The sequence below is a fragment of the Solea senegalensis genome, linkage group LG9, assembly GCF_019176455.1.
Source record: "Solea senegalensis isolate Sse05_10M linkage group LG9, IFAPA_SoseM_1, whole genome shotgun sequence".
NCBI lineage: Eukaryota > Metazoa > Chordata > Actinopteri > Pleuronectiformes > Soleidae > Solea > Solea senegalensis.
In genome coordinates this window covers 13,983,350-13,995,842 of record NC_058029.1, presented here as the reverse complement: position 1 = coordinate 13,995,842, position 12,493 = coordinate 13,983,350, and the positions used below count along the sequence as shown (strand labels likewise).

Below are 12,493 nucleotides of genomic sequence, written 5' to 3'. Positions count from 1 at the left end.
GAGGAAGGAGGAGGACAACAAGCAAATGAAAGAATGAAATACACGTCACCAAACATGAATAAAACAGAGCAGATCATGATCTGTGCTGAATCATTTACTGAATTGTCCCTTTTGGATGTTTGTTGTTTGTCACTTTTTTTGTATATAGTTTGTATCTTGTTTTTGTTTTCCTGTTTCTAATAAATAGTAAATAACTATAATTTGACATTTTAATCAAGAAATAATAATGTGCTTTACTATTTTTTCCTGTTTAACTGAAACATAATTTCAGTTAAAGACCTTCCGTACTAATCAATACAGAAACATAAAACATTTTTTGGGTGGTGGTCTAACACATTTGTTAAGCACTGAATAGCATAGATATCTTCTTTCTCCTTTTTTTTTTTTTACATATGTACAGAGCATATACTAAAAATACTGTATATTTGCAAAGAGCTGAAAAAAACATTGGTGTTAAATTAACTCTTTCCTAGGGTGCATTCTACTCAATCTGTTGTTGTCGTAACTCTGAAAGAGTCATTGACCTTTGACACTTTGCATATGTAACACTGCAAAATTGACTGTGTAAACAGAAAGAAACTCTGTAGGTTCTGAATTGATGCCGGAGTCTGAGACCAAATACCATGTGTGTAAGTAAAATCCCTGCATTATTGAAAATATTCTATAACTTTCATGTTTAATGTTAAATTTGGAGGATTAGGCTACCGAGTAAGTCTATGTGCCACTCGACCAGACCAGTCCAAACCCCAGTGATGTGTTAAATCCACAGCTCTGCCACGCCTAAAAATGAAACCTCCATTTCAAATCATTAATATCTATCTCCAAAGTTAAAGCAGTTTATTTGCTATCAGACATGGGCAGGCAAGCAAAGACCTTCAAATCTCACCTGCATCTATGGCAGTATAGCGATCCAGCCTTCTCAGCACTGATCATGCACCTGCAACAGAAGAGTTTTTTTAAACACAAAGACAAGGAAACACGTGTTGGTTGGACATTAATAACATTTAAATGAATCAATTCAAAGATTCCGCAGGTTTTTCTTTTTCATGCTTTTCTGCCAGAAACACAAAAACAAGGTCATGATGAGAGTAGGAAATAGGCTTAAATCACAGGGATAATATTATGTAGTAACAACAGTCTTAAAACTCTAAAACTGACAACTTTCCATGATCTAAGGAGGTAAGTCACTGCGATTTTTGCTGATGAAACCTCCTTTATATAACTTTCTGTATTCCATAAAGGGAAACAGACAAGATAAAATCACTATTATTCTAAAAATGTGATCTTTAGCATGTTAAAAGCCAGCTTTTAATTGTTCTTGCAAAGTAAACCGATACTGATACAATAGTTTCTTTTATTAGCCGTGCATGCAAGGAATTCAAGCAATGAAACCAAAACGGTCAATCAGTTCTTAATACATTCCCGTGTTTTTTTTTTTTTTTCATGTTATTAAATAATAAAAACAATAGTATGAAGGGTAACTCTGCTGTGTAGGTTTCATGACTTTAATAGACTGTTACACACAGAGCAATCAGCTGCAAGGTCCTTCATGTCAGAGCAAAAAACATAACAACAAACAATCTCAACATTGTTTCTTCAGGAAAAGCATACATGATTATAAGTAAGATTAATAGAAGAAAAATAAATACTTTTTATCTGAGAGGCTGTGCTTCGTCTTTGCATTTCAACTTCTAAACACATCCGTCATCATCAGCAGTCAACGAGTAACTTGTGCGCAGGAGATTTAACAAAGAAATCAGTGACGGGGGGGAGTTGTGATGAGTTCTATCCTATACTATGTCTACAGTATGTGTGATGGTGGCAGCAACAACAACAACAACCTGCTGTGTCCACCAGTGGAGGGCAGCAGAGCAGAGACAATGCAGTTCCAGTTACACGGAAAACGAAAAAGCAGTTGTGCGCACACTGAAATAAACAGTAAACTGCGACAATAACAAAAAAAAACAAAGATAAATTAGAAGCCTGGTGTGGTCAAGGTGTGTTTGTGTGTGGACGAGTTAGTGCAAATGGGACAGAGTTCTGCGCTTGTCATCTTCCTGCCACAGCTTCTCTTCCTCCCTCCTGCTCAGCTCAAACCTGGACTTCAGGACTTTGTCGCACTGCATCAACCACACGTGTGACAAATCTCATGCACTTCACCAAACACAAAACCAAACTAATTCCAGAGAAGCATCAGCCTCACTACTCGGACCTAGGACTGTGACATCATCAGGTGGGAGACGTACGTGTAAAACTGAATAGTTACAGTACTTTGACTATACTTGATACTATATACAGTATATATGTACAGTGTATGTACTGTCGTGTGTAAATATGTGGTTCTTCTTTTTTTGTAATTTGGAAACTTGAATCAGCCTGTGATGTACAGTGTAATGGCATCAGGTCTTCTTTTATGATCCATTCATTTCTGATTTAACAGAAGTGTTTTGGGATATTTTAGGCAGCCCTAGCTTTTTCTTCTCTTTTTTTTGAACCTACATGGTGCCTAACCATCTCCAGTCATTTGTTCCATTTAACATACACATAGTAGAGGAGAGGAAGAGTTTCAGCCTGTGCCACTCAGTCAGGATGAGGTGAGGTTACGGTGCATTAGTTGACGTAGCAGCAGTCCAACAAATCAACCGTCTGGCGTCTCCTCCAGAGACGAACAGGTCGCTGTGCTTAAGGTAAAAATCTACACTCAAATAAAATCTCAAACCCTCTTCAGAATACCTCCAATAGTCTGATTCAGCCTTGTTAAGTAGAAGCACCCGGTGATTAGACTGTATGGGGCTCACTGAGATTTTCCATACACTCCAGTCCGCCAGGCGAGGCCAATCAGTCCCAGGTTAAAGCATTCGAATGGATTCCAAATAATATTTGTCCCCCACAAAGCTGACTGTTTCAGTTTTTGCTGATTTCGGCAGGAGCAGGTGGCGACTCCGTTTTCTCCTTCGCCTCCTTCTTGCCGTCTTTTTTCTCATCGTCGTCCTTGAAGAAGAGAAGAGGGAACATGCCGAGGATGCAGCCGATGCCGACGCCGATGGCTTTGCCCTAAACACAGGAGAGTGAAAGCACAAGTGCGCACGTCAGCCATTTATTTACACTCAATAATTCACTTACCTTAACTTACAACCAACTTTCATCCCTCTTTAAGTATGTTATAATGACTTTTGTTTTGTTCTTCGCATTTATTTAAACACACAGTAGGTCATTTCTGCCCCAGGAGTGTCTCAATCAAACAATAACAAAAGACCTATAGATCAATAAAATCAAGAAGCACAATTCATGAGGACAATTCATACAAATGTGCATTTGATTTCAGTCGTTATGATTACTTGGAATACTTCACAAAGTGAAGTGTAAATATCTGAACTCATTTCACTCCATCTTAAACGTTCGACAACAAGAATCCACTGATCGGTGCCTGTGTTTTGAAATTGTTACTTATCTCCACAACGCCACTTTGTAACTGTCAAACTTGTTTGGAATTCCTAAATTATTTTCTATTTTAATTTATTGTATTGTTTGTAATCTGTCGCCCCTTGTTAAAGAGATTTTTATCTCAATGGGACTTTGTCTGGTTAAAAAAAATAAGAAATAAAATGTTTGGTGACAAATAAACATAATAATAATAATAAAAAAAAGGCCAAATTCTTAACAAATACTTCCTTTGTCCCTTTGGGTTTTAAGCCATAGAATTTATATCCGAGATGGTGAAGAGGGTGACATTATTCAAAAAAAGAGTGTGGGGAAATGCAGAAATATTACTATATTACATATTTAAATATGGTCTACATTAAGCACAGCCCTGGGAAACATTATGACAGTTATACTTAATCTTTTCATGAAGCACGTGGCCAGTTCACCGTAAGACCAGAAAAGTCATTACTCTACATGTCCAAACACGGATGCATTGATTTTCCACTTTAACCGCGTCATTTGATTTTATATGTTTGCATGTAAAACACGTTTTCCCTCACACGTCAGAGCCAGTGATGTGACCTTTCATGCTGGCAAATAAGAGCTAAATTAATTACACAGTCCAGCAGTCACAGCCAATGAAAATCATTCAGGTCTCATTTTTCTGGGAGAGTGAGTGTGTGATTAAAAAAGGACACATCACACGTGTTACTGGCAATAAAATGTACAACATCGACAGATCCGGCTTAATGTTTACAAACGCACTGAGATCAATATCCACTCTCATCGGGATGATGTCGTTTGCAGTGTTGTACAAATTCACACATCTGTACTTTATTTTGTTATTTATATTTCTAGCAACTTGTACTTTTACTCCACTACATTTCCTCTAACCATCTTTGCTACTACCAAATAAAATCGGAAGAAGAAGAGTTGGTAATGATCTGTATTTATATAAAGCTTTTCTAGACTTGATGAGCTGCTTTACACTATAGTTTTGCCATTCACCCATTACAACATGGGTGTCTTGCTCAAGGAGATATAGGAATTTAACCCACAACCTTCCAGTTGAAAGAGAACTCGTCCTACCACTGAGCTGAGTACATTTTATAGAAGAAAATGACTTCTGATACTTAAGTGCAGTAAATGTCACATACTTTAAGACTTTTACTTAAGTAATATTATAAAAAAAAGTGACTTCAACTTCAACCAAAGTCATTTTCTGGTACGATACTTGTACTTTTACTCAAGTATCCCTTTTAGGTACTTCATACAAGACTGTTGACAGTGAGCGTAGATTATCAGTCGAGTGTTTCTGGTGCTCTAGTGAGGAACTAACCGCATGAGAGCTGACTCTGGTCTGCCACATGTCAGCCTGCTTAGGGCTCAGGTCAGGAATCTGCATCCCCAGGCGAGACGCCAAGGCCTCCACATAACCAGCCAGCCTAAAGTGAGGGAGTGACACGAAATAACAAAGAGAAGAATGTTTAAAAATCAGCTGCAACAATTGAATCATCACTCTTGTTTTCAGTGAACCGCGACAGAAACGAAATCAGCTCAACCGCTGATCCACCAGAGCGGAGAGATGTGGTAGAAATAAAGGGCCACAATGAAAACATGAATTAATTATAGACTCAGTATGGGAGTGAATGTATTCAGGCATGCACTCATTACATTATACAGAATACACCCACCAGCCAATTTGTTAGGCACACCTTATGAGTGTGTTAATGTACCCAAATGTTTAAATGCACTTAATGTAAGTCGCTTTGGATAAAAGCGTCTGCTAAATGACATGTAATGTAATGTTAATGGAAATATCTAATCAGTCAATCACACGACAGCAACTCAGTGCATTTTTTTAACCACAGTCCAGATGAGCTTTTCAGCCACAACCGTCTCTAGTGTTTGTGAAAAAGAGTAAATATCCAGTGAGCAGCAGAGAAAATGCCTTGTTGATGCCAGACGTCTGAGGAGTGTATGTTCAGGCTTTACTGAAATGATATTGTAACTCAAATGACCACTCATGGAACTAAGGGATGCTGCAGAAGACGATTTCTTGAACCTTAAAACAGATGAGCAGGGTGCAACTGGTGGTCAGTGAGTGTACACTGCTGGATCTCATGAGGTGTTCATCAACTGATTTGACTGATTTAGTAATTTTTCTTCACTGTGTTGCAGTTTCACATGATTTTATGATATTTCCCTTCATTCCATTACATGTCACGGTGCATTAAACCACCCACGGAGTGACAGCTTCCCCACTGAGCGCAAAGTCGTCAGAGTTAACGACTGAAGTGATCAATAACGGTGACGGGCGAACAAATAAAATCAGCAAACTAATGGTCCAATCTGTGGCGGCCATCTTTCATAAACCCAGCGGGGTGAAAGAGATGGTGTCAGAGTATTTTCTCCTCTTTTCTTGATTCTTTTTCTCAGCGCAGACGACAGAAGAAACACAGAGTAATCGAGGACAGAGGTCAGCGTAAGTGTCCGCGTGTCTTCGCTGAGTAACACTGTGACAGCTAAAACTAAGGGGAAAGTTTTGTCTTAGCTGGGAATTCTACTGTGGTTTCATTACTAGATGAGCTCTGTGTTGCTGTATAAAATCAGCGAGATACAATTTATCCTCTCTGCCTCATGGATATTAAACAAAAAAACAGTTTTGCAATAAAACTTCTGGACACACAACGACAATCTGATTTTCCTTTTTGATAAAAAGTCAGAAAGGGTCTTTCTGCATGGAGTTTGCCTGTTGTTCACGTGTGTGTGTTGCATGCAGAGGTTACCCCGCCATTCGTCCCGTGTCAACCGGGATTAGCACCGACGACCCTCATGTGGAGGATAAAGTGATAGATGATGAATGAATGAATGAACAACAAGTCAGAAATGAAATTTCATGCCACAGTTCAGAAAATCAGATTGTGTCGGCAGCTAAATCGCCAAAACTGCTGAAATCATACACATTAGAGCTTCTCCTCCATGTCAGTAGCAAATGTATTACCTTAATCTGTTTTAGCACTTTATAACTTTGCTATAAAACAAGGGTTATAGGTATAATATAAAAGTAATTAAGAACACAACACACACACTGTGTACCTGAAGATTTGAAATGTGAACTATTAAAATACCACAGCTTCCTGCATAAATATGGACTGAATATGCAGCGAAACTTAAAATCTTTTAGACAACACAGTGTCATTATACCATGAAAACTGCTGGGGAGCTCAAGTATTTCTGTCCAGATCACTGGCAAAGGAACTTAATAAACACACAGCATTATGACCAAAATGACAACTGAGGTTCACTATCCATTGTTTCAGTCTGAGTGTAAATATGGGGCTTCAGTGATGCAGGTCTGGTTCAGCCTCCGGCACTAATGGATCCTCAGTTCACTGCACACAAAAATAAGCTGCAGCCTGACCTGTCGCATCAAGGGAGCAATTAGAAAACGAGTAGCGTATTTAAAAAAGAGATAAGTGTGGGTGTGTGAGCGTGCACTGCCTTCAGACTACAGGTGTCAGGAATTACAAATGTGGGTAAAACAGAAAAAAGCCCAAACGTTTTACTATTTGTTTGTGAATTTGGACAGTTCATGTTCACATGGATGGCAGCAAGAATGGTACATTGCTTATTTAGAAGCCAGAGATGCTCAGAGATACCAAAAGTATGCGTGTCCACATCACCCAGTGTGATCTTAACCCTTTAACACCGAGCGCATCTTTGCACTCTGCATGACCGAAATTAAGCAAAGGTTTGTGCTATAGCTGAAAGCTGAGAAGTTGCAGGTCAAAGCCAATTATAATGTCATTATCACAGTAATGTCACTCTCGCTGTTGCAGGAAGCCGACCAATCAAAAACTATTTTATTCAGTTCAAATTTCAAAATCTGGTGTTCATGTATAACTACAGTGTTTTTTTCTGAATGAAACGTTTTGTTTTTCTTCATTTTACATGCAGTAAATTGTAAATATCTGCCAGATATTGAAGGTTATTCTGGAAAAAATGGGCAAAAACTGACATTTTCTGGGCCTTTTATGGCTAAAATAAGCCAGATGGACATTTTGAGGCTTAGGTGTTAAAGGGTTAAAGGTATAACACTGTGCTTGAGGGTTTGACTTAAATATATATATGTATATATATATACATATATATATTTAGTATATAGTCATATATGTGTATATATATGTATATATGTACAGAGAGAGCCGGCAGAAGCAGGTTTTACTGCAACAGTTTTGTGGCAGACAAACGGCCTTCACATCCGCTGGTGTGAAATTGATCAAAATAAAAAAGCCTCTGCTGTCGGCTGTAATCGAGTGTTACCTTGACAAACTGGCCACATGGGCTCCACTTTCCAAATATGATGGAGTGGGAGACACGGACTCACACGCAGGAGCGGAGGTTTGAAAGCGACCGCAGAGAGCGTTTACAGAAACCACGGGCAACTTAATATCATCCATCACACTGGAATTATTCGCTCTGTATTTAAAGGTGCAGCGTGTGAAATTTAGCAACATTTATTTATGCAAAGTTGCATGTGGCAGTTACATACATGTGATGTGATATGCACAGAAAAGAGGAGACACACAGGCACACGTCCGGCGGATCACCACTAGGAGGCGGTGACGTGGAGAATAGTTATGAATCAGTTGACTGAATCTTTAGACTGAATGAATTTAGGACACGTTTAGGACTCTCTCTGGCAACACTCTCTCTTGTATTGATCCAGTCTGGTCACACGGCGCACACAGCTGTGAACACAGCTGGAAAGTAACAACCCTGGAGTCTCGTTGCTTTGATTCATTTTCAGACTGTTTCTGTCAGTGGAAAAAATAAAAATAAAAAAACAGCTTGAGGAGGAAACAGAAAAGAAAGAAGTCAAGTACTTTTATTACTCTAAAGGTTACTTCCATCCATTATCTGGTTGCAACTTAACCTTTGAGGGGTGTGAGGGAAGCCAATTTAAAATCACGTTAAAGGTCACAACAGAGTCAGGATGATACAATGTGTGGGAGATGCCACAAAACCTTGAGTTGCCTCGGAAAAATACCCGTAAAAAACGTTGCACAAAATCCTCCCGTCTCCCAGCAGCACAACAAAATCCAACATAAGCCCAGCGGGATAAAGTAAACGAGGAGCATATGAATTAAACTGAGCTGAAGTAATTGTTTTAATTTTAAATAAAGAAAGCCAACAGATCCAAATGAAGTTTGACATGTTCTGTGGGCTTGACAACATGATGGTCATTTATTAATATAGTAACTAGATAAACACAGCTGTGATATTACGCAGTCAGCTCAGAAGGTGTGCTGCACAATCATCTCCTCATTTAATCATTAATGTTCAGAGTCTCTTGATTGAATCCATCCGCACTGATACATTTAAACAGTGTGGCCTTTTGTTCTCGTAATAATAAATAATAAAGTGCTCTTATGCATCACAAAGCCTCAGCGTGTATTCCTCTGAGGCACAGATCTCCTTCCTGCTCAGGCTTAACGATAACAACAATAATAGTAATGATTATTATTATTATTATTATTATTATTATTATTAACCGTCCATTTTCTAATGCTTTATCCTTCACATGAGGGTCGTGGGGGCTAGCTGGGCCAATATTATTAATTAAAGAAAAATGATTTCACTGGATTGTCTGAGATTCTAGCCTCCAAACTTCCCAGATAAGAGCTGCCCACATGTGAGGCGTGTGTGTGTGTGAAATTCTTACCCCAGCCCTGCCAGATCAGACACGAGGTTGCCGAGGGCAGCAGCTGTGGAAAATGTGAGAGGAGAGAGAGCGGTATGAGTCAGAGGCATGTGAGCAAAATTAGTTCAGAAATTGAGGTTTACATCAAGTATGGCCAAAAGGCCCAAGACACTCGAGACAAAAAGACACAGAGAAACTATCACATCCAGCAGGTATTGTGGCATCCCAATATCAATAAAAGGACAGTATATTGCCCGAGGAGAAGCTGCTGAAACAGAGTGGGATAATAGGTCCAGTGAAATTCGAGGAGAGAAATAAACTGGTTTGTCAAATGGGATCGTTTTTTTTTCTGCATGAAGGCATTAGGCCGAGAGATGTAATACCCGCCGGTAACCGGAGATAACGGGAGTGAGAGGCACAGCTACGTGATTTAGTACAAGATGGAAGACGATACTGTAAATGAAAAGTTGTACTGTAACACAAATGCACAAATGAGAAGTGTGAAATGAGGAACGTAACGATGTGTGAGTTTACACAAGTTGTGCAAATGCGAGGAGAAGTTACGTCGAGCTATAGTTGTAGCTCCTGCACTTGCACTTCCGAGTTCAGACTTCGCATATTGTAATAATTCAGCTCCAAGTAGGTCAGACTTTGAGAAATTTGTCAAACGAACACGTCTGCATGTATTTTAGTCAGACTAACACAATATATATATATTTTTTTTCTCATGTCATAAACGTATTCCACATGCAACTGTAAACACGGTGTTGAGGGCAATGCGAGCAATTTTAATTAGCTTTCAATTATCGCAAGCTGCCCACTGCTTCCTGTTGGTAATATTTATTCATTATCTTTATCTCAGAGGGTCATTAAGAAACTCAGACGAAAAAACTGTCACGGTCACATTTACACCTATAGTCTATTTAAACTAGAGTGTGTAATTGACTTTATTCTAATCAGCTTGTTTTTGCACAGAGGGAATACAAAAAACAACACACACAAACATGTGGAAAACATGCAAACTCTCCACAGAAAAGCAAGGACAAATCTAACCACCACTGGGAACTACTTGAAATGTATTTAATTGAAATTTATTCACAGGATATACCGTATGAATCAAAATAGGGCTGAATAATAGGCCCAAAAGTTTATCACAATAAATATCAGACAAATATTGACAAAATCTTTGCTGAAGAAGTTGAAGAAACCGGAATATGACAAACATTTCAACATTTCATAAATGAAACATCAACATAAAAGCAGTTATGACTCAAAGTATATTCTAGTATTCAGGGAATAAATGTTACAAAAATACATACAGTATATTGCACATCTCAGTACATATAGGCACTGAATTATTGACCCTAAATACAGCGTCTTATTATTAGCATTATTGATGATAACACAGCTGTTTTTGTTTGTTTTTACCAATAAGAATATTATTTAGCACCTAACTAAGCACAAAGATATATAATCCTTTGTAAATATGAAATTGACTCACACCACCGGCGAAACATTTGCAGATGAATAAAACAAGCAGCAGCACATGACTTCACTGAAGAGAAGAGGAAACTGAAATGACTAATGAAATATGGAGTCACTATCCTTTAGAATGTTTTCTTCTCTGTGCAGAGTTAGGAAACTGCTGCTGTGTTAGAATAAAGTGATGTGTGTTTGTGTGTGTGTGTGTGTGTGTTCCCTCTATTGTCCATGACCCTGACATCAGTGAATTGTTGCAGCAGCAGCAGCAGCACAAACCGTCAGTGGAGCTGAAATACAGCAGCAGTGCGACTGAAGCAACAACCTCCATCACAGGCTGTAATGAGGGTGTCTCCACAGACTCATGGTCCTGACCTGACTGAGGAGAGACTCTGCTTAGTCTTGTTTGAATCTAAATAAAGGTGGGAGGGACTGACGGACGCAGAGCAACAGGAGGGAAAGTGTTCAGTGTTTACGTGGTCAAACGGTTGGTGCCAAAACACACAGTTGTATAAAAATGTTGGCACTTGGGAGGTCATACCTGAGTAACTGTAATAATAATACGTCATGGCCTAAATGGTAAAAACAAAAAAAACTGTTTAACGCAGGGTTTGTTGGAGGAAAAATGTGTTTACTCCGTATTCAAATGACTCTGCATTTCTTGTGGGGAAGTCATTGGCTTCATCAGTGAACACGATCATTTCTTCTTTGGTTGTAGTGCTGAAAATTACAGCGTCAAGATATTCCAACAGGTTTTTTCTACAACTCGGGAGAGAGATCTCACTATTTTTTCTTTAACTTTCCTCTGACTTGATTTGACTTATTTTAGTAGCAACTGAAAATGATTCACTCACCACTGAGTTTGAATGAGGGACTGAAGTTCCCCCATAGTACACAGAGCCTTTAGTCTGCCTTTTCTTACATTACTATGTTAAGAAGTAGTATAGATACAGAGGCCATAAGAATGTGCAGTGTAGTGCTTTATATCCTTTTTTTCCCAGCAGGCAATCTGATGAAAAAGAAAGACACACACCCCTGGATGTCCATATAAGGCATTGGTTAGCAATTGGTGAACCATGGGCCAAAGCTTGCCCGCCAATATCAGCATGTGGTCCGGCAGATGATTTAACAAATCTGACCTTATTTAATTATTTGCTTATCTTCACAAAAAAGTGAAATTTCATATTTGAGTCCTAGAGCTTTTATTCTGAAAAAGTATGAACTAATTCAAATTGATTATGCTGCTCGAATTGACAGTTAAATTAAACTAAATGTTTGGTTTGAAAAATAAAAATAAAAACACTGCTGTTGTCATGGACAGCCAGGTTTGGGGATTAAATGTCAAATAAGGATTATCATATGCAAGGCTCAAAGAAGAAGCAATCATTCTTAAAATTGAGATGAATAAAAGTACATGTCTCACATGCACTTGTCTTTGTAACGAGCTGGTGATTAAAATGGTCATTAGGAGAAAAAATATGTATTTTCAGTGTGTGGGTGGGACAGAGATGACTGTCATGTTCTTAATATGATGATTTAGAGGCTAAACATTTAAACAAATTCTTCTTTGGCTTTTTCTGGTTGATAATATAAATATATAAAAATACAGTAGATAGGGAGCGTTTTCAAAACATAAATCATCTCACACCCCAATTTGGCAGTCAGCAACAAAAAAGACCTCACATTTAAACGTGAGCCAACAAAAACAATCATTTGTCAATAAAGTTGGAAAGCCTTTGTGACAAATTCAGGATTCTTTGTTTGAAATGCAGTGACTACCTCCAACTTGGCTGTTCTATGTGAACCACGTGGTGCAAATCACCAACTAAAATACTTGACTGCAAGCGCTGCACTGTAGAATTATATTCACATTTCATGGCATGT

At 38.5% G+C, this 12,493-nt stretch overlaps 1 protein-coding gene across 1 annotated transcript in view; it reads right to left on the bottom strand.

The window, feature by feature from the left end:
- Positions 1–1,491: 1,491 nt before the first annotated feature.
- The window catches only part of LOC122774843 (transmembrane protein 65-like), a 35,273-nt gene continuing 24,271 nt past the window's right edge, over positions 1,492–12,493 (bottom strand). The window contains exons 6-8 of the mRNA XM_044034398.1: positions 9,152–9,194; positions 4,763–4,868; positions 1,492–3,054 (exon numbers count right to left, since the gene is read on the bottom strand). Coding sequence (XP_043890333.1) covers positions 2,905–3,054; positions 4,763–4,868; positions 9,152–9,194 — 299 coding nt within the window. The 3' untranslated portion in view covers positions 1,492–2,904. The remainder of the gene's footprint in view (positions 3,055–4,762; positions 4,869–9,151; positions 9,195–12,493) is intronic.